Source organism: Lottia gigantea (assembly GCF_000327385.1).
Source record: "Lottia gigantea unplaced genomic scaffold LOTGIsca_108, whole genome shotgun sequence".
NCBI classification, from domain to species: domain Eukaryota; kingdom Metazoa; phylum Mollusca; class Gastropoda; family Lottiidae; genus Lottia; species Lottia gigantea.
This window is the reverse complement of record NW_008706957.1, coordinates 389068-412699: the sequence shown is the minus strand read 5'-3', so window position 1 is coordinate 412699 and position 23632 is coordinate 389068. Positions and strand designations below refer to the sequence as shown.

General features: G+C 31.8%; 3 protein-coding genes across 3 annotated transcripts; 2 read left to right on the top strand and 1 right to left on the bottom strand.

The window, feature by feature from the left end:
• Positions 1-79: 79 nt before the first annotated feature.
• On the bottom strand, positions 80-7483 carry LOTGIDRAFT_224073 (hypothetical protein; the record flags this gene model as incomplete). The annotated part of the gene is made up of 9 exons (XM_009046887.1): positions 7438-7483; positions 3853-4199; positions 3206-3431; positions 2623-2793; positions 2155-2314; positions 1538-1668; positions 1153-1260; positions 528-675; positions 80-228 (listed from the first exon to the last, which is right to left on the bottom strand). Exons 2-9 carry the CDS (start codon positions 4095-4097, stop codon positions 80-82), a joined length of 1338 nt encoding a protein of 445 aa, XP_009045135.1. The 5' UTR covers positions 4098-4199; positions 7438-7483.
• A 422-nt stretch (positions 7484-7905) lies between these two features.
• Positions 7906-10215, top strand: LOTGIDRAFT_171024 (hypothetical protein; the record flags this gene model as incomplete). Its single annotated transcript, XM_009046886.1, has 4 exons — positions 7906-7926; positions 8777-8969; positions 9450-9640; positions 10069-10215. The coding sequence occupies 4 exons, from the start codon at positions 7906-7908 to the stop codon at positions 10213-10215; spliced, it is 552 nt and encodes a 183-aa protein (XP_009045134.1).
• Positions 10216-10568: 353 nt separating this feature from the next.
• Positions 10569-23110, top strand: LOTGIDRAFT_207552 (hypothetical protein; the record flags this gene model as incomplete). Its single annotated transcript, XM_009046885.1, has 6 exons — positions 10569-10634; positions 20313-20429; positions 21077-21217; positions 21648-21696; positions 22258-22442; positions 22911-23110. The coding sequence occupies 6 exons, from the start codon at positions 10569-10571 to the stop codon at positions 23070-23072; spliced, it is 720 nt and encodes a 239-aa protein (XP_009045133.1). The 3' UTR covers positions 23073-23110.
• Between the last annotated feature and the right edge of the window lie 522 nt (positions 23111-23632).

Genomic DNA, 23632 nt, shown 5'->3' with positions numbered 1-23632 from the left:
CACAGTCATGTACCTTATTCCTGAGCAATTTATATAATATCTTTACTTCTATAGCAGACAATAATACCAACATAATATATTAATCAAATCTAGATATATCTCTACCAAACAACAAAGTTTTTAACCAATCCATTGGAACCTGCATTCTCAATCTCCAACTACCTAACCTAGTTAAATAGGCAGATCTCCATAGCAACCATGATGTAAATCCTGAAAAAACAAATAAATCTTCAGAAATACTAAAATGTAAATATCCATCACACTTCAATTTTTTGCTGAAGAATGCAGAGTATAAAACTCTTGAGTAACAACAATTTTCTACATCGCTGTTTCATTAATGCATTGAACACATTGTTTTAACAGTGAAAAAATCATTAAAAAATGATGGTACTTTATTTAAAATCGCAAAATATTAAATTTGAATAAACCTATTCATACTTGTATGAGGAAATTTGATTTTGAAGAACTTTGAAACATTGTGCTAATTGAATTCAGAAACAACATTTAGACAGAGAATGAATTCATACCTCGTAATTTAACTTTAGGTGTATCTGTTAAACCTTGATATCCACCAACATAGGCTAACATTCCCATATTCTTAAACTCAAATTCAGCTGCTGGGCTGGTTTTACCACTTATAACTTCAGATAAATATTTACCTTGTTTTTCTGCTACCTAGAATAGAAATAAAATGAATGGAGTTTTAAGTCTTACTCTTCTGCACCTGAATGAAGATGGACAATGCCATGCAGTGTGCAATGAGAGAAATTTTGCCAGGATGGGCATTAGCAGAATTACATTTATCTTTTGATAGGTCTTGTCTTAAACTACCCAAAAGTAACTGAAAAAATTTTCATGTATCCATTTACAAAAATTTTTTAAACCAAGAATAATGTTCAATTTTAAATTGTCATTTTCTTTTTTTTGGACATTGAAAAGACATGGGAAAATAAACTGCGCTTACAGGCTGCACATTTTGTAAGATTCCTTATCAGTTGGGAATCTAAAAAAGTGTAGGGTAATGCCCTGGTATTTATCTCATAGCACTCACAATGACATTGTCGTTATCAGACCCAATCTAGTGCAGAAAAATTAGGGTGTTTGATATCCAGATGAGCTTTACCTCCATTCATTATCATCAAATTAACTTACCTGTGCAGTACAAGGTAAAGGTCTATCTTTAATATCAGCACAATCACCTACTGCATATACACATTGATTAGGATCTTCTACTACTCTTAAACATCCATCTGTTAATATCTAAAATTGAAAGAATAACAAGAGTTATCCTCTCTACCAGCTGGTCAAACCTCTTGATTTTTTATTAGATTTTACAAATGGGTCAACTAGAAAAACTCAAATAAGAATAAGGGCATAGGACATAAATACATGTATAGCCAAATTTCAAATAGCTCAATTTACAGAATCTGGAATTTCATCAGCTGTACTTAATAAGGAATAAATCTTTAAATGTATGATATGTGATATAACCAAATATAAATGTCCCTTTCCTTCCTTTTTATCAAAAGCTACATACCTGGCCTCTTTTATTTTTAGGAACATTGAAGTGGCTGGTGAACCATCTAGGTGCTAGCCCAGTACTCCATACCACTAAACCACATGGTATAATAGTACCATCTTGTAACTTTACACTATCATTATATACCTCTAAAATAATATTTTAAAAGTTGATCAAGGTGAACAGCTCATTTTTTTCCAAATAAAATCATTAACAGTGGTATTTTGTCTTAAGCCAAAGTTCTTCATGATCCAAATTCTTAAAATATAGCTTGCCAAACAAAGTAACACATACCCACAGGCAGCATTGTTTACATTAGAATATTTGGCAGAATAGCAACCATCACCAACATGATATCATGTCTTAAGTTTTTACATTTGTTTAAGATAATCTTTGATTTTCCATGAGGCTCACCCTCAAGTGATAATTAATAATTTCATCCAAATCCAACCAAAATTGTGTCTCCTAGAATTTTGAAAAAATACAAACTTTTTTTTATATATTTATGGTAGAATTGTGCCTTCTGAAATGATCATATGCTAAAAATTGAACAATAAAGGGCAATAACTCATACTTAATATTTTTGACTCGTGTTTTATTCAGAGAAGAAAAATTATGATGATAATTTTATTTACCTGTTACAGATGATTTAACTAACTTAAATCTTTCTCTAGCTTGAATTTTCTTCTCAGCATGTTTCTGTAATCTGGCATCAAATGATCCCAATATTTTATCTGATTCCACTAGTGTCACTGTCACTTCTTTCTGTTTCTGTCTATAAAGTTTAGCTACATCCTGTTAAAATAGAATTAGTCCATCTTTATCAATTATTTTAACTCTGCTGTCATTTGCTGCAGCGCAATCCAAGTGAATATAAGGGAAATGGGTGGATTTGAAAAACTTAACTGCAAAAAAAGACCCAACTATGGTTGTTAATTCAGATGATTTTTAACATAATCACAGTTCAAATTAGAGTTATTTATGAATTAAGCGACAAAAAGTTGTGGTCATTTTTGGGTTGAGTCACAGGTATAAGGAAAAAAATGTTTGTCTAAATTGTACCAAATCGATCGAGTCAGCACCATTTTTATTTAATGCATTACCTGTTGTACAAAATCATACAATTCAGCACCAAATTCTACTCCAGTTGGTCCTCCACCCACAATGACTGTATGTAACAATCTTCTAGATTCTGATTCGGTAGTTTTAGGTCCTAATGATAACTCAAAATTATTCAATATACGATTTCTAATCTTCCTAGCATCTACCACTTCCTACAACATCAAATAGTTTATACCATTTCATTTTTACATAGGATTATTGTAATTTGGTCAAAGTAATTGGGATTCTATTGCTATGGAAACCAACCAAGACCACATATTTGATGTCTAGTCAAGTCTTTATGTCCTTTTGCATTGCACGTAAAGCCATTTCAATTTCATTAAATATTAATTTAGATCTTTTTATATCTGCTTGAAATATTTTCGCCCCCACTTGCAATTCTACTAAAATTGACTCTTCACTATTGCAAAAGAGAAAGAAATAAAGCACTGTGCGATAGTGACATCATAAAACTCTTAGTTTTAGAGGAATTACAAAAACTACAGACGTCTGACTGAATATTGCAACGATGCAAGATGTCAGTGTCCCAAATTCAGAAAATCTCTTTACAATCCCTTTAATTACCTTAAGAAAAAAAGCGTGTTCTTCAACACCAGGTACACCAAAGGTATTACTGAGAGCTCCTACAGCTATAACTAACTTATCATAATCTATAGTATACTGTAGATCAGGTGTTAATACACTCTCACAATGTAATACTTTATTCTTCATATCTAACTTAGAGGCATGAGACAGATGAAAATGGGCAGAATCACGAAATCCTGATTCACGAATTGGTTGAATAATAGATCTGAAATTAGAAATCACACTGATCATAAAAAAATTGAAATCATATTAAAAATGACGACCTATTTTTTGTTTCATGTTTTTTCTTTGGGTGACTCCACTAGCCACCCAATAAAGAAAGAAAGAAGTAAGTTTACATCTTGGATTCATAAAGGATTCTTTCTGCAAGCTGGTTGATCTTTCCCAGATTATCCATACCCATTTACAGCTGGGTCAACTGGAATTATGAGTGACTGACCAAGATTAGAACCCATAACCACCATTTGTTCCATGTAAAAAAAGCCAAAAAATGTCAATGCTCTAACCCAATGTGTAACAGAACCTCATAAATGCTTATTCCATTCTAGCTGATTTGAGAATTAGAAATTTCGTGTGGTTCAAATATTGAAAAAAAAGTTGAAAAAATTTTTTTTCGTTGCACTGACCTGAACTCAAGTGTCCCCACTGTAGTACTGGCAAGTAGTGGTGTAAATAAAAAATGGTTTCTAGGGCTGACGACAATTACATCAAACTTTTCTTTGTTAACATTCTTGAGAACACTATAACCTCCCCAGCCTGTTCCTAATATAACTAACTTCTCGCGTTTTGGTGACACAGTACTTAGTAGTTTTAATTGAAGGTTGGATTTCTGAATCTGTATAGGCACTTTTAAAAATCTACTGGCCAACATTTTGGCTCAAATTAACTATGCGCAAAAAATAAAAAAGTTTTTATGATATATCTGGTCCCTTTTCCATCAAATTTTGGTTTTTGCAGCACAGACAATTCAACTCTGCAAGAACAAGAGTTAGAACATCTAAATTTTGAGATGACAAAATAAAAGTTTGTAATGATATGGTTATGATGATTTCACCTTTCGTTTTTCCTCTGGACAATTAAAATTTTCTCCTTTGTAAAAGTCTTTGAGAATTTCCACAGCTTCATCTGCCAGGATTCCAGAAATACAGATTAATTTCGGTCCAAGATTGGGTAACTCTGCATCTGCCACAGAAACTATAGATTTACAACCACCAAATCTATCATTATCACATCCATATACAACTAAAGGTATATTCATCTGCCGTAATGCAGCTGCACACATAATACATGGTTCTACAGTCACATATAAAGATAGTTCTGGAAAGATTGTTTCAGGATGCTTATTATTATCAAAGCACCATTTTCTAACTTTCTCTATAGCTACTATCTCTGCATGCCTTGTAGCATTCTTAGTTTCATTGACTTCATTTCTGCCTTGAGCTAGTTCCTGATCTTCATAAACCAAAATACATCCTACTGGAACTTCTTTATTGGTTAAAGCTTCTTGTGCTAGTTCCATAGCTCTTTTCATCCATTTTATATGGTGATCCATTGCCCGTCTGCCCTCCTTTAAAAGTGAAATAAGATCAATAAATGAGATAATTGCATCATAACTTGTATCATAATATGATGAAATCCACACTCAAATTATCCAATTATGCATTATCATTATAAACGACTTCCATGACCTTGAGAGTGGTTATTACTGTGATTATGGTTTGACTTTTTTGACAGTTGTTGTATGGTGATAGTTGTTTGACTAATATTACTGTGATTGTGGTTTTACTATCATTACTGTGATTGTGGTTTTACTATCATTACTGTGATAGTGGTTTGACTAATATTACTGTGATTGTGGTTTTACTATCATTACTGTGATTGTGGTTTTACTATCATTACTGTGATAGTGGTTTGACTAATATTACTGTGATTGTGGTTTGACTAATATTACTGTGATAGTGGTTTTACTATCATTACTGTGATAGTGGTTTGACTAATATTACTGTGATTGTGGTTTTACCATCATTACTGTGATGGTGGTTTTACTATCATTACTGTGATAGTGGTTTGACTAATATTACTGTGATTTTGGTTTTACTATCATTACTGTGATAGTGGTTTGACTGTCATTAATATTACTGTGATTGTGGTTTGACTGTGACAGTTGTACTGTGATAGAGGTTTGACAGTTATTACTGTGAGGGTGGTTTGACTATGACAGCTGTTGGAGTAGTTTGGCTGTTATTACTGTGATTATGGTTTGACTTTTTGACAATGACAGTAATGTTGTACAGTGATAGTGGTTTGACTGTCATTACTGTGATTTTGGTTTGACAATGACAGTTGTTATAATATGATAGTGGTTTGACCATTATTACTGTGATTGTGGTTTAACTATGACAGCTGTTGAAGTAGTTTGACAATGACAGTAATGTTGTACAGTGATAGTGGTTTGACTGTCATTACTGTGATTTTGGTTTGACAATGACAGTTGTTATAATGTGATAGTGGTTTGACCATTACTACTGTGATTGTGGTTTGACTACGACAGCTGCTGAACTGTTGGAGTAGTTTAACTCAATACTGTGGGAGAAGTTTGACTTAGTGATTGTGCGAGTTATATGTTTGTGGGAGTAATTGACTTATTAATGTGGGAGAAATTTGGCTATTGTTTATGTGGGAGAATGGATTGATATAAGTTTATAATTGAACAGTAATTGAAGAGTTTATCTTTTGAATTAGGCTTGGATATTCACAAATAGATTTGATCTATAGTTTATATTTGGTGATGCATCACCATGTTTTGTATCAACTGGTATGACAATAATTAGATTACCATGTAATCATTCAACCAATCAATCAACAATATCCACTATTCAGTGAAATAAAACGAGTAAATTTTTCTAAGCTTTATTTGCAATTTCTTATCCATTATTGAATCATTTATGGAAAAAAATAAAATGAAATTTGATTACAATATTATTATCATCATTACAATAACATTTTATCCTTGTCAAAATCAGTTACATCCAGAGTTCCAAAATGCTGATTGAACATGATATTTTGGTAGTTAATTGCTTGCTTAATTATTTCTATTATTTTTCTCAGTTAAAAGCTTTCTCTTGTTATATAATTGAAACAAAACATTACATACAAATATAAATAAATTTTAGTACCGGTACGCCAATTTCAGAACTATATAAAATATATTCTCCTCTTTTCAACATTTCAACTTAGTATTTTAACATCCTATATTCAAAAAGAGAAAAAGAGAATTTAAAGCTAATTTGATCTGATAAATGCACTTTTCCCCTAAGAAGTCTATGGATTGGAATGGAAAATTTAGAACACAAAACACATGTAAAGTCATTCACTAAATTACATTCCATTCTCATTCCACAATCAGAATCCATGGCCATACAGCAGTCAAAGTCCAATGATAAATTCACTCATTTTAAAGATTTATAATCCCTCACAATGCTTGATCTAATTTTTAAGAAGACGAAAGATCAAGCATGTTTTGACTATTGATTAGCAGCTTCACAAGCATCAATCCAATCACTGTAGACATCTACTGCCTCTGATAGATAGTTTATTGTGGATTGATAATCTTCTAAACACACAGTACATGTGATTATTCCTGTATTCTTAGGTCTGTCCATTTTTACTTCACACGATTTTTCATGATTACAGAACGGGCAATTGAACATAGTTGGTAATGGTTCAATCGCTTTTCTTTTAGGTGGCGGTTTATTGGCCTTCTTTCTTCTTCCCATCCTTCAAGTCTTTGTTGCAACCCAAGTAAACTCGATCAATAGTCATTAATTCTACAATGAAAAAGGTGGAATTGTACTTTGACAACAGTCAATTTCAAAGAAAATAATAGTAAGACAAAATCTAAAAATACTTCTTAGTAAGTTATATAAATTGTAGACGTTATAACCATTGTCAAAGGATAATCACACCTTTTAAATTGAAATGAATGAATCTTCTGGGGTATTCTATATTCTTACGTGGTATTCGGAATATTTCGGACTGTCAGACGTTTTGTTTTGATTTTCTGAACTGACACCCAGACACGAAAAAATACATTATTCTCAACATATACAAGAAATTAATGGCTAGTTTCAGAGATCAGCACATTATTGTACATGATGGTCGTTAGAACTGAAGATTTGATATTTCAAAATGAGAAAAATAAAGAAATATACCTCGATAACATCAAACGTGCGCCCAAATCGCTCTCTTGCAGATGGCGTTAATGATCACGACAAATCGTACGTGCGTCTTTTCGTCCCGATTATAATTTATAAGCCGATAAGCCGAAAGCGGGTTTCTGATATTATTTCACAGTTTCCATAATTAAATTGTAAAAATCACCTTAAGAATAAAGTGTTTAAAGATATCAACTTTGACATTAGAACTAACATGCTCTCGATGGAGATTTGGGAAACGACAATTCGTCTAATCGGGCAATCTGAGAAGACTTTTCGGATTGTAAATACAAGTAACGCCACCTGGCGGATTCTGTAAGTCAGCAAGAAGCGTGACGTCACTTAATCAACAGCAGTAATTTTAATGACGTGAACACACAGCTTCACAGACAAAACCAAAACATTCACAATTAAATTTATATTTTTTCTAAATTATCTCTTCTTAGTGAATGCCATCGGAACAAAATGAATTCTCTTGCATTTGCCGTGAGTATACCCAGCTTGGTATATAGTAAAATACTTAGATTCTATTTATAAACCTAGAAATTCAGCCATTTTTGTGAATGACAAGTGAAGCACTGCCACTGTTCTGCCTCTAGTCTAGTGCTAGTAGTGCTAGTGCTGTGCAAAATCCGAAGCATCTGTCTCTGATAGCTATGTTAATGATTGTTGGTTTGAGTGGAGTCAGAAAAATTTGACCGTTTTTATGGGATTTTTCCAAAGGTGTTGATTTCTAATCTTACCATACTAATTTTTTTTATTTTATTTACTTGAATCAAATCCCAGGCCCAATATATTTAGCAGTTTTGTTTTTGCTTAAACTTTTGGTTGCAAATGCAGTCTTTAATGGCTAATGAAAGATTAGTTTGATAACAAAAAACTTTGATGTAACTGCAGACGTGATAAGCTTATTATTGATATTATTGGTGTAGGGAGATAATCAAATGATAGTACTTAACTACTAAAATACCCCTTTCATCTTTCCGATTATCAGGGATTGACAGATTGAAGGTGAATGGATATGTTTAAAACTCCTACATCTATAACTACATTGTTTATCCTCTTATTATTAGTTCTTATATCAATACAATGTAGTCTGAAATGGCTTAATATGCTTATTGATATTAAAATGAATCAAAGATTCAAAGACTTCCTTTTTTCAATCTACCCAGTACCAATGAATGTTCCAAAAAAGTATGTTTGTTTAATTGTATTAGATATTCATCTGAAAAGTATCAATATGATATTTGAAATAGTGCATGGTAAATGTAATATTTATTAAACGCAAGTTATTACAAAGATTACTGATGAGTTTACATTTTCTTTATCATTTCAGGCACATCCAAGTATTCGAATCAAAGGAACAGAAAATAATTTCAACCCAATAGCTTGTGACATTACAACTTGTAATTTTAAGACACCTCACCTGCATTGTCCTTTCTGTGTCAGGTCAGAGGTTTACCAAGATCCAGTAATCCTCAAAGCTCACTTTCGTGTAAAACATGTAGACAAAGGCATTGAATTTGCAGGTTTGTAGAAATCATATATCAGGGAATACAATACATACTGTGTCTTCATTATTTAGCAAGCAGTGACGCAATTGAGTTGAGTTGAAATGATGACTTGTCTTTTCAGGGTTAATAGTGTTAAGATGTTGTGATAATTGTGATATTATATTTTCAGGATTAATAGTGTTAAGATGTTGTGATAATTATAATATTATTTTTTCAGGATTAAAAGTTTTAAGATGTTGTGATGATTGTGATATTATATTTTCAGGATTAAAAGTTTTAAGATGTTGTGATAATTGTGATATTTTTTTTTCAGGGTTAAAAGTGTTAAGATGTTGTGATAATCATGATATTATTTTTTCAGGGTTAAAAGTGTTAAGATGTTGTGATAATATAATATTATTTTTTCAGGGTTAAAAGTTTTAAGATGTTGTGATAATTGTGATATTATTTTTTCAGGATTAAAAGTGTTAAGATATTGTGATATTATTTTTTCAGGATTAAAAGTGTTAAGATGTTGTGATAATTGTGATATAGTGGGTGTTATTAAAGGAGAAAAGAAATTTAAAGGTGCTCATTGGCATTGTTATAAATGTCGTAATGGCTTTAATAGAAGAGATGAAGCTATCAAACATTTTAAAACTCATTTTAGAAATCCACAAACTACATTTCAAATACAGATAACACAGGTAAGCTAAGAAAGGCTTTCTAATCATTTTAGAGAAAAGAGATGGCATTTTAGATTGATGAATTGTTGCTTCACCAGCTGATTATTCTCCAACTTAAAAAAGAGTGCAGAGAATACCTAAGAGAAAATCACAAAATAGTAAGGATTTATTGGAGAAAGGGGGGTAATAGTAAGGATTTATAGGGGAAAGGGGGGTAATACTAAGGATTTATAGGGGCAGGGGGGTACTAGTAAGGATTTATAGGGGGAATGGGGTAATACAATCTTGAAAGGGGTAATAGAAAGAAAAAGGTTTAAAACTCCTGCCTTAAAGCAAAGCACAAATATGCAAGTATTTTGTAAAAGCTCTGAAAGAACAGAATTTAATATTGATGTGTCTCCAAGGAATTCTGAATTTGTAAAATCACCAAATCCACTGTCTTATTTCAGGATTTAAATCAGTCAGTAACACAGTACAATAATGAGAACCAGGAAGCATCTAATCAGTTAATGTTAGAAAATAATTCTATACATCCAGCTTTAACACAGGCTGTAGCTTGTTTATCATCTCCTTTAGAAACAGATCATGGTAAATAGTTTTCATATACTTTCAGCTTTACATATCTTGCTGACTGCTTGAAACCTTGTATATGCCATATTTGGTCATTTTGACTTTTTGGTACCGTTCGAAAGTTCGTAAAAGCGCGGATCTTGTGATCCAAACCTTGTATTGTTAGCTTGATTGTAAATAACTCAAAAACCACTAAATAAATAAAAATGATGAAAATGAGAGTAATGAAAATGAAAAACCTCGTATACTGTATTATTATACGAGTTTTTGGTTCAGTAGGCCGGAAATCTCAAAGTGTAATACGAGGTTTGAATTTTCAACGAATGAAAACCACGTATAGCGGTAAAAAAAAAAATAATAAAAAAGATTTTAACAAAATATGCATACAAATAGTTATTTGCGTTTTTCTCGAAAAGTAATTCTGCATCATTTATCGATATACGAGGTTTCAAGCGGTCACCCACGATATGCCTTTCCAAATTCAATATGCCTACTATTTTTTTTTATTTTTTTTTTAGATAGACTGGTAATATCATACATTGTTTAATGAGGAAAATTTGGGTCAAAGGCATAATTCCACTCTTTTTCGAATTGTTTTGGACACACAAGGCCTTGACTTTTGTGTCATCCAAATGATAATAAGTTTATTGTATGACAGTCCATCTGACCTACATCACTGACAAGAAGAAACCAGTTACCATATCTCACCTCTGCCCTATTAAGAGACCATATACACCTTTTGCTCTTAAGTCCATGAAATTTTACCTCATTTCCTGGTAAAAGATTTTACATCCTAATCATGTGTTGACTGGATAAAAGTGTTGAAACCAGGCAAATATATTGATAACATAGTCAATTTATAACATAGAATATTTTAGTGTGTTCATTACCACTTAAAATATTTTAAAATAAAGTGGACTGCTATCATGGTTTAAGTGTACAAATAACTTTGTTTAACTTTTAAAATATTATTGTTTTGATTAATATAGCCAATGGTAAATGTAATGATGGACCACTACATGTTACTATAGCTGCTAATGAGACCGTAGAAAGTGCTGATGGTCAAACTATTATGATAATTAGAGAAGATCACTTAAATTCACAAGATTCATCCAGTCCTTATTCATCTCAATTAATCACTGAGGTAAGATTGATTCAGATTATATGTTTTGCTAACAGACCTCAGGGCCACAAAAAATTCTTTGTCTCACAGAACACAAAACTTTCTTATAATAAGAAAATTCTCTTTTACTTTTTAAGTCTTAGAATGTTTTGTGGCTCTGGGACCTTGTCTCCAAGAAATTTGACTAAATTAATAGATTGCAGGTGTAAAAACCCAATGGAGAATCACTCTGTAAATTTCAAATTTAATCAAATTTGTTTCCAATTGAAAATTTTAAAAAAGACTTTTGTTTGGACTTTTTCAGAGCACTCAAAATGATAAAACCACCCAGCTATTAGCTAATAAATGTCACCAGTTAGAGGAAGAAAAACAACATTTAAAAAAAGAAAATGAAGACCTAAAATTACATGTACGTACATTATATCGGTTCTATTTTCATATCTGAAAGAGCATTGTTATTTGCAGACATTAAAAGTGCCTTTGTATTTTCTGGGCAAACCTGTGAAAAATCCTTTTAGAATGTTGGACACTCTCTCTGTGTAGATCTTTTGGTTTTCTGTTGTTTTTATAAATGTCAAGTACTGGTATACCTCTTAGAAAGGACATAAAATTCTCGAACTTGGTCAATAAATATTCATCAGACTATCAAGTGCCACAAAAAAAGAATAGAATCTATATATAAGATGATGTATCCATTTAACTACATAATTGTTAAAACGTTATGAATTATTACTTGATTTTAAGAATTTACTGCATTTTTGAGGGATTCTGTTGTATAGTTATGACACCAGGTAAGTCTACTGATAAACAGAGACTTATTTCAGCCAAGTTTCAATATATAAATTTTTTTGCCATACTATACCATTAATAAATAATTTTTTGTTATTTTAGATTCAACTTTTAAATGATGAATTAAAAAATTACCAGTTACGTGACAAAGAGAATTTAAACCGTTTAGCTAACTCTGCAGATCAGTCTATGCTATCAGTTATAGACCAACTCAGTAATGACCATAAAGACAATTTAACTCAACAATTTATGACTTTAAAAGATGAATTCTTAAAGACAATTTCTAGCAAGATAACCTCAACTGTGGCTCAACTCTTAACATCCTCTCATACAGAAACCATATTGGAAAATTCAACTCAGAAAATAGTGGAAGTGTCGTCTGCTGATGATTTAGTCAATGTGAAAGGACAGACTTTAGAAATCATTGAAATTAAGGCTGAAAATATAGATCATACGATGGAAAATACAGAAGTTTTATCTGAACACTCTATACCTGTCAGTATGTCAGAAGGTGAACTAGTTATGTGTGTTAATAATATAGATCATCATATTCATGACTCTACTGTGTCTAATGTTGTTGATGTTAAAATTGAAGAAGTTGAAGAGCCTCCTTCTAAACGACATAAAACAGATTGATGTTAAGTGAAAATCTTAGTAAGTTATATTAAAGAGAGATGCAAATAGGTTTGTGTGTATCAGAGCCACTTATATTGATATTTGTACTATTCTGATTTTCCATTTGACGTCTGCAATTCCTTTAATTCCATAGACACTTTACCAGATTTTGTTAAACTCCGCTCCATGTCAAATAGTGATATCACAATCTGATCTTGTTTCTCTCTGGAATTACAGGAACCATCATGTTTGAGTAGGAAATTACAATGGTTCAAACAGAAGCTATAAGTGTATGGTACGAGAACTATTTGAAATGGCCAGAGCAAAAAAAGCTTGTATTGTACAAAACCTACTGAGCTTCTTTGCCTTTGAAATAGTCCAAAGATATTTTTGCTTTTCCTTGAGAATTTATAAACCATGTAATAATTTGTCATAGTTCTCTGTCTATTACTTTTGACTATAAAAAGATTTGTTAACATCACCTGCGATTAAAAGTGCTTAAAAATGTTCAACAGTAAAATAATAAAAAGACAAAAATGTGACAATTTCTTCAAATGTCTAGAAAAATTTTAAAGGTTTTTACTTGTTATATTTTATTTTTCAAATTATGTTGTATTGTATGGATTTATTGCTCACAGAAAATAATTAGCATCAATCAACTAAATATATTGAATTTGAGTTGTATTCATTAAGGACAATTGTTATTTGAATGTGTGGCTTATGAGATTTTGCTAAATTGACAGTTGGGAAATGACAGTGTATTGGGCTAATCATATTCATTTTTAGTCTGTGACCTAGGCCAGTGCTTTTATGAGACTATGATCTCATCATCTAATACAACATTAACCTAAGCAGTTTATTTTGTTTGAAAGGAAGATAAATTAAACTATACAAGTCAGACTTTACTACTTTACTACCTTCAAATAAAGTAGACTGCCTATGTTTTGAATTGATGCAGTCAAATATCTTTGCTGGAATATATCCTACCAGATTGCATATAAACAGGACAATAGTTGTTTTCAATGTTATTAATTTGGAATATGAATAGTTAAAGTTTAAGTATAAAATTTGTTTAGTGGTAGAACTGTTAATTTATTTGTTTATTTTTAATTATGCAAGTTATAAATTCCATTATAATGCTCTATGTTGTTTGTTTTTTTTTTTTATATGTGACCATTATGACAACAGACTCTGTATATCAACTCCAACTCCTCTACCTCCATTCACAAAGCCCACAACTATCCATTGTACTTTGCAGAATGTAAATTAGACATCTGGTTATTCTACAATTCAATGAAACAATATGCTGTCTAATGGGAAGAAGTGACAACACTGGAATTTAGTCGTAAACTTTGTTAATTCTTAGACTGTTGTTACTTTGAATAAAAGTATAGGAGAAAATCCCTTAAAACTCTATCAGATGGTAAACTGTAAAAAGGGGTCAGTTTTTCTTGAAGCCTTATGTATATTTAAAACACAACAATTGATCAACATTTTTATATTTAATTATGTAAAAAATGAAAATGACTGATGTATTAAGTTTCAGCAGAATGATGTATAGGGTATAATATAGTTGAAAATGTTACTTCATTTCACTTCATTAAAAGTGTCCTCACACCATAGCCATCACAAATTGCGTACGGTTGCAAATAAGAATAGTGGTCACAAATTTCGAATGCATCTGTCATGAAACTGAGTTGTGTTTGGTACTTACGCCCACCGGTAATGGCTATGGTGTGAGGGCACCTTACAGCTTACTCAAAAATTGTATCTACTACAGTTCAGCATTGAAGCCTTATGTATATTTAAAACACAACAATTGATCAACATTTTTATATTTAATTATGTAAAAAATGAAAATGACTGATGTATTAAGTTTCAGCAGAATGATGTATAGGGTATAATATAGTTGAAAATGTTACTTCATTTCACTTCATTAAAAGTGTCCTCACACCATAGCCATCACAAATTGCGTACGGTTGCAAATAAGAATAGTGGTCACAAATTTCGAATGCATCTGTCATGAAACTGAGTTGTGTTTGGTACTTACGCCCACCGGTAATGGCTATGGTGTGAGGGCACCTTACAGCTTACTCAAAAATTGTATCTACTTCAGTTCAGCAATTAGTGACTATTCAATTTTTTTTTAATCTACTCAACCCAGACTGTTCATTAAAACCAAAAACCTACAAAAAGATTAAACTGTTCTTGTGTAAGTTTTGAATCTTGCCAAGGTGTACACAAATATTTGTGCTTAACTATAGCTAAAAACAATTCCAAGACCTCTGCCGAAATTTCATGACATTTTTTTTCACAAAATTCAAATCTGTTTATGATGCACTGTCAATTGAAATATTGCTATCCTTATCAATCCTTCATTTTAACGCCTCAATTATAAACACTTCAAATTTTCATAGTCTTTGACTTGTATCATTGTGGTACATCAATCACAAGATCATCTTCTTCATCACCAATTAATAAACCAAGGTCACTGCAAACAAACAAAGTTTTTTTTAGACAAATTATGTTGAAGAACTGACATAAAAGATTGTCTATTGTTCAGATGGAAAATAGATCAAGGCCCTGTGTGCTACAGGCAGTGCATATTAAAGATCCCTGGTCAATTGGATATTGAAAAATAAGTTAATTCAGCTGACCTGGCAAAATTTACCTCATTACTGTCTTTATTACCCCAGTGAGGTATAGATGTATAAGATGTATAATTGATCCTCACAAAATTTCCCTTATTGCATACTCCATGGTATTACTTATCTTTATTAAAGCAATCAGGTGCCGAAAAGTAGGACATAAAACCTATCAAATTAATTTTCATTCGAGTAAAATGTACAGAAAATAAGTTAAAAGTTGCCAACAAGCCTACCTGTCTTGATTTGAGTTATCATTATTAAATATATCCATAGGTAAATTAGCAGGAGCCTTTTCTAAACCAAATGATGATTGTCTAGAATCAAGATGGCGTTCTAATTCTTCTCTTGTCATTTGACCAGGTTGTTTACCTCCCTTTAGACCTGTATTAAAATTTCAAGTTAATCATTTCTGACATTAAAAGGGTACTACCTCTTAAAATGGACATAAAACTTAATGTCTCAAACTTGGTCAGAAAGAATATATGACTAAATAATAGAATATCTATATATACAGGGATAATTTGGTATAGTTATGACACAATCCACTAATGAACAAAGACTCATTTTGGCCAAGTTTAAAATTTTCAATTTTACGGTCATCCTAAGAGGTAGTATACCTTAAGATAAATTGATATATTCCATTTTTCAAATATTTCTTGTTAAAATATGAACCGACATAGAAAAACTTGAAAAGCAGTGAAGAAAACTACTACGAGAAGAACAAGTGGTTGCCTAGCAAGATACGCCCACTTTCCTGATACATTTTCAGTATATCAAAGGCAGTCACCTATCTGAGGGAAATCACACCAAAAATCTAATTAGTGCAAGATATTGTTGATTTAAACAAAGACACATTATTTAATAAAATTTTTACATAAACTGTCACCTCTATCGCCTACAAATTTTGATGAATTTTTAATAAGACATGGGCAATAACTCAAATTCTGTTGATCGAAAAATTGTCAAATTCAATCTTGACTAAGATCTCATCATTATAAAAGGGTAAAAAACTGTTCATCGAAAAATCGTAAATATCGAACCTGTCCAAGATCTCATCAACATAAATTATCACACCAAATTTCATTCAAATCAGATGAAAACTGTAGTCTCTATCGCGTTCACAAGCCAATTTTGACACGTTTTGCCTAAGTCAAGGGCAATAACTAAAAAACCGTTCATCGATAAATCATAAATATCAAATTTGTCCAAGATCTCATCAATATAAATGATCACACTAAATTTCATTCAAATCAGATAAAAACTGTAGTCTTTATCGCATTCACAAGCCAATTGTGGACAGACGGACGGACGGACATGGGTGACGACAATATATGTCCACATTATAATGTGGTGTAATAAATAATACTAGTGGTATTGGTGATCCCATCAAAAAGTCTTCTGTGATTGGTTATTGCTGCCTGTTTTTTCTTTTTGGAATCACCACATTATAATGTGGGCCTATAAAAACGGCTACAGAACAACAATATTGACAAAATTCCTTTCTGCCTACCTTTAGGTTTTTTATTAGCAGATTTCTTCTTTTTAACAGCATCTCCTGAACCACTAGCCTGAAAATAACAATTACATGTATTTCATGTAAGAAATATATCATTACTTTTGTTAAGTTAGTTTCAAATGGATCACAGCAGTACAAAATTATGTTGGCTTGTCTAAAGACCAAATCCAATACTACTTATCATTACGTTTTTACTATCAGCTGTAGTAGAAACATCAATCTAGTTCAAATAGCATTATAATTTTGTATCTTTTTTTCTGATCTTTTTTTTCTCTATTGTAATCAAACAAGCTTTGTTTTCCGCAACCCCGTTCTAATAATGAATTTGTTCAACTTAAGTCGCAAGATGAAAATGACAGCCTCTTTGAGAGATTCCTTATCCCAGAATTTTTCAACTTTACTTAGGAAACCTTTGAGAAATCATAATAATTCCAGACCCACAAAACAAATAAACATAATGAAAAAATTGAATGAAATCAAGAAATGACTTACGGCATTTGTCCGCTCAGAGCAGCAGCTTGAACAAGATGAGCAAATTCTGGAGGTACAGAAATATTACCAGAGTTTAACTTCTTTCTACAACATTAAGCAACATTTGCTTACTCCAAATAGTCTGATAATTTTACAATATTTCAATATATAACAGTGAAGTTGAGATATCTTTACACATCTGAATCAAAACATAATCAAGAACAGTCCACTTTGATATTAGGTAGAATAAGTAGTAATTAGCACAATATAAATCACATTTTTATTGCGTTCCTAACTACCTATCCTACCTCAAATTATATTGGAATTTTCATGTTTATGTTTTGAATCGCACCATGAAATGCATAAATTCTTTGCTCAACTTTATCATGTTGTACTTTACTACATCTAATGTCCAGTTTCCCATAATTTGAGCATCAGTAATAACAGGCATGATTGACTCACAACAAAAGGTCTGATTGCTAATAAAATTATGCAAATGAGATTCTTATTTTATCCAATAAGATTCCAAACCAAACCTACTTTTTATTAGGACTACCATCTTTGTGATCACCATCACTGTCACTAGAAGCTGTAGCATCACTATCACCAGATGATTCATCTACCTTCTCATACTGAATTAATCTATCTAATAAAAAACTACAAGAAAAAAATAGTATGTTAGAATAGAAAACTCTGACCAAGAACATGGTTCAGGTTCTGTTGTTATTTCTAAATGATAAAAATTAATCTGTTGAAAACGCAGGTCTAGATGCATGTTTCATGCTTTTTCTATGAGTAACTATCTAGAGTGGTAGCTCATAGAAAAAACATTTTAGTCAGATTCCTAATGCAAAATAGACAAACTAGAATATATGTAAGCTTATTCTAAAGTGCTACTTTTCTGAAAACCAGAGGTCACCCAATGCAGTGTACAATGAGAGAGTTTCCTAGATCAATGGTGTTAACTTGCTTTCATCAATTTCCTGATAGCCAATAGCAAGACATAGGATCTCTCTGCATGTGAAAGTGCATTTCAGCTAATATCAAGCATTACGCTTATAAATTATATTCAAACAGCAAAACATATACCTCCTATCCCTTGCAACTTTTAATAATTTTCTCTGAGCTTTTCTTAATTCTTCCAAAAAACATTCATGTTCCTGAAATAATATATATGTAACTGGAGAGTGTTTCAGTTATACAATCCTTATCAGGGTCAATTTTTTGAATAGGGATTGGAAATGGCGATAAATTCTCAATATAAGTGGAAGTCAGGAAGTATCTTCACTCAAATCTAGAGATCGACTATTAGCTTTTCAGTCCCAAGATTGCAATTTTGAGAAAATAAACGCATCGTCTTTTCAATATCTTTACATTCTAAATAACAGTGCCAGTCAAATATTGAAAAAAGGACTTCATAAGTACTTACATAAACTAGCAATCTAAGTTTTTTCTTTAAAGCTTTATATTTGACTTTATAATCAATCTGAGGTTCTGGGGTATATCCATCTGAAACAAGTCAAATTATCAAAACTATGTAGAACTAGTTAATCTGTTAATTAAAATTCATTTTTTGTTATTCAATCAACCCAAACTAAAAATCAATTTGATTAAGCAAATTGTAAAGAGGTTTTCTAAAAATCCATTTGTACCATTGCAATTTTCAATCAGATGTCTATGGTTCCTGCACTTAAACTATGCTTTTAATGACGTCTCTATCACAAAGGTCCTTATATAACTAGAAGCTTTTGTGACTTTGTAGCTGAAGTATACTTCAACTTCACATAAAACTAATCATTAAAAATTTGAGAGGCTACAACAATGAGGGAAGGCCTTATAGGGAAGCTTACTCATTGATACAGTAAGAGCAAATTATGCTTTTTCCAGTGATTTATATCGTCAGATTACAGTTTTAAAAGTCAACCGGTCACCGACAGTGGTGTGTAGGTCTAACCTAAGTAACCTACTGAACTATGCTTTAAATTATATTTCAAAATAAAACTTTCTTTTATACCTGGAACAGTCATCATTGTTATAATATTTACACGGTATATCTACAGAGTCATGGAAAACTAAACAATGATCAGTTCTGGAAGTTGAAACAATGAAGAGTAATGTAAAAACAAAAAAATTATCTCCCTTGAACAGCTCAATGTGTAAAACGTCATCACTTTCTGTCTTCCTCTTACACGCTAGTGGTCAATGTAAGTAGATGTGTGTCTGTCTTCGCCTTAAAAATCTGACTTAAATCGAGCCTTTTACGCAACATCCATAAATTTAATGACCTTTTTGCAAAAGTATAAACTTCTATTGATATGTAATACTGGGCGTGTAACTCATTTACAGAACAATTAGCATGATATATCCAATTCAAAAGTAATACTAAATCGGCTTTCCATGCTAGTATTCGTAGATTGTTTACTTCCCAACAGTTCTCCATCGTGTTATTTTCTGTCTCATCTTTATGCCTTTTACTAGTTGCAGAGCTTAAAATATAGGATGTGTAACGTGATCTTACTAGTTATGGATCTATACCAATACCTTTGCTGTTGTTATGCATAGTGGCAAGGTTATGTTATATTTTATTTTGTAGGCCAGTCCAATATTTAGTATTGGATATGTCATTGATATTTTTCTCTGTTTCAGATGGCTCCAAAGGCAGTTGCGGCAAAGGTAAGCTTTTATTCTTATTTGATACAAGCACAAATTTATTGAATATAATTTTTTGAACGAAAATACTATTGATTGCAATAGTTTTATCCAAACACTGGTCTTATTTCAACTGCTTGGGTTAATGCGTGATAAGTGTCTAAGTTATCTCATGTTATTCTTTATCAAAAGATGGAATATTCGAATCCAAATGATAAAAAATTGGTAGTAAAACTATTATACCAAGCTGTTAAACCTATTTCATTAAAAGTTGAACTGTAAAATACTGGAAATGCTATTTGTATCTTTAAGGGTAAAGATGCCGCCCGTAACGCTAAAGCTGTGAAACGTAAACCAGCTAAAGGTGAAACGAAGAAAGTTGGAGGTGAAAAAAATGGAAGCGAACGTATAGTTCCAGCTCAGAAAAAGGTTTGCACATCAAAGTCTTAAATACATACTTAACTTTATTTTATATGTACTGGACATTTTATGTCTCATTTTTCACTTGACCACCTGATTGAATTTTACTTCATTTAGCTGTACCACTTATCAAAATTTAAATGGTGATTGGGTCACTGTCAATTGCAAATGTAATTTTATCTTCCCAAAATGAATGAAGATCAAGGCTACAAATTTGTGATATCACTTGAATTACGTTATTTGCAAGAAAGGCAAGTTGGGGTTTTAATTTTGAAAAGTGACACAGATATTAAATGTATTTGATTTATAATGGTTTGAAATCAAAGGATATCTTGGTTATCTGGGGTTTCATTTAGTATTTCATACTTTATTTTCCATCCATCTGCTTGGACATACTATGAAATGAAACTAAGAGTCAACTAGAATTCCACATCAGTTTTAACTGAGTTAATGATGAGATTCTGTTATTGCTACTATCACCAACTGATTTTGATGATGAACTAACAAACATCTGAAACTCTTTATTGAATCCTTTGAAATTGATTCCTTTTGATACTCTGCTTCATTTTCACATGATTCTTTATGATAGATAGATATGATGATAGACTGAACTGCTTAACTTAGGAACTAATAGTATAAAATGTTCCTTATTTCAGCCAAGATACTATCCAACTGAGACCAGACCTAAAAAGTTGGTATCAAGGAAAAGATCTTTCAATGGTCATGCCCATAAACTCCGACCCTCTATTACTCCTGGTACAGTTCTTATTGTATTGGCTGGTAAACACAAGGGAAAGGTAGGTTAACCTTTTTATTTAATCACTTTATAAAAGTAGCTTCAGAGCCTTTGGAGACACTTGTTTGTTTATCAATTATACTATTATTGTAGTATTTTGAAATGACAATTTATAGAATTAAGGGCCATGGGTTACCATTTTCTGAGGTCTATAGTACCTTATTCTCAGAAACGATCGTTTATCAGCATAGCTTATCAAAATAGTGTTCATAACTTACCTTCAAATTTTAGCCATATGTATCTGTAATTATAAGTGTTTGAATAAACTAGTGAAAATTTCCCATACATCTACAGACCTTGTAAACTAGATTAAAATTTTCGTATTACGTGCGATTTTCATGAAGTTTTGATACTTCTGAAGACAATCAAGTACACATGGCCACAAAATTATGAAATAAATCTTAATAAAAAAATATCTTGTTTTATTATAGAGAGTTGTATATTTGAAACAGTTGAGGTCTGGCTTATTACTGGTTACAGGTAAGAAATTTTTCACCTTATTTCAGGCCTTTTTAATAAAGACAAATCATGGTATAGTTCATGTTGATATAATTGCAACAAATACCAAGTATATGAAAACTGTTTTTTGCCAGTTATGATGATAATGAAGTTATTTTGCTACTATCACCAACTGATTATAGTGATGATTAACTTTCTCTGATACTGGTATGACTGTTCTCTAGTAGCTCCTATAGTGGCTGACATGGTAAAAGCGCCTTGTGGTTAATAGGATGGGATAATAAACCAAGGCCTTTCTGCTACAGGATGTGCATATTAAAAGCCCTTGACAGTTAAATTGGAAAAAAGTCCTGCTGTTCTGCCGAAATTCCCTCATTGCGCACTGCATGGCATGCCTGTTTTCCATAGATGCAGAAAAGTGATATGTAAATCACCATTCATTTTATTGCTCCTGTGTTCATCTGTGACTTAAGGGTTTTAAGGTTACTAAGTGTAAGGCATGTGGACATTAAAAATCAATTCATCTTTGTCTAATGTATGTGTAGTTCTGAATGTAATATATAACTTATTATTATTTTTTAGGACCTTTCACTGTAAATGGCTGTCCTCTACGACGAGTCAACCAAATCTATGTTATTGCCACCAAAACCAAGTTAAACATTGATAACATCAAATTGCCTGAACGATTAAATGATGACTATTTCAAGAAAAAGAAGACACGAAAAGCACCTAAAAATGAAGGCGACCTCTTTGAATCAACAAAAGAGGTAGGTGTTATTTTTCAGTAGTATTGTCATGAAAAACTACCATTTTTTGTCTTTGAGGCTGAAGACCATGCAAATTTGAACTAAAGCTTATGTAGATTCATGAATTACAAGGAAAAACTGCTAAGATTGTTAACAGCATCTTCACAAAGTCAAGTTATTACAACCTTATCTAATACCTTGACTGCAATAGCCACCTTTCTTTATCACAGAATCCTGCAATTAATGCCCAAGACATAAATACTGTAAACATTGTGGCTTATTTTCTCAAGAGTTTCTGTGGAGGGCTGTATTATGGAAGCATACAATCCAAATTGCTGCATTTACTAACTTACATGATACAAGAAAGTATTAGGTGTAGTTCGTTATCATTGTGAAGATTCAACAGTCTGAATCTTCAAAAGAAAGCACTGAAGGCATTTCCGCTACTTCCTGTTCTATAGAAGAATAATTCTGACATCTTTTTTTTAGGCAAAAACTGTGTCACCAGAACTAAAGGAAGATCAAGTGAATGTAGATAAACAAGTTTTAGAAGCCATTTCCAAACATCCTGATCATAAATTATTTACTGGTTACCTGAAATCTATTTTCTGGCTGAAGAAAAGTCAATTCCCTCACAATATGATCTTCTAAAAATGGGATTTACAATTAAAAAAATATTTAAAAACCAATTTCTTATTTTTTGTATGTGTAGTATATGTTTGAGAGAAATATGATGGCATGAGATTCACACAATGATTTTCTTGGCACAAGCATATTGTCTGTTTACTTAAGCATCATATTGGAATAAGAGGAAAATAGACACTGAACTGTCACTTTGGTTATGGCGTATGCTCCAAATACAAAACTAAAGGAAGTTAATTGCAGTGGTGATGCTGAAGTGTCTTAACTACTGAACAGCTTAAAATGGATTGCCAGAATAATTTGAAGAGCCTGGGTCAGATATTAATCCTCTAGATTAGATGGCTTTAGTAGATCTGTCATGATCCTCTGGCGCTGCAGCAATTTAAATTCTGCTGAACAAGGACAGTAAATGCAATTATGATTAAATCTAACACAATCAACTCCTCTGACCAGATAGGATGTATCGGCACAGTCAGGGCCATACATAAAATCCCTTTTTCATGATAACCAAATTTTACCACAACTTTTGGTGTCTATACAAAGCTAAACTATTGAAGATTCCATCATGA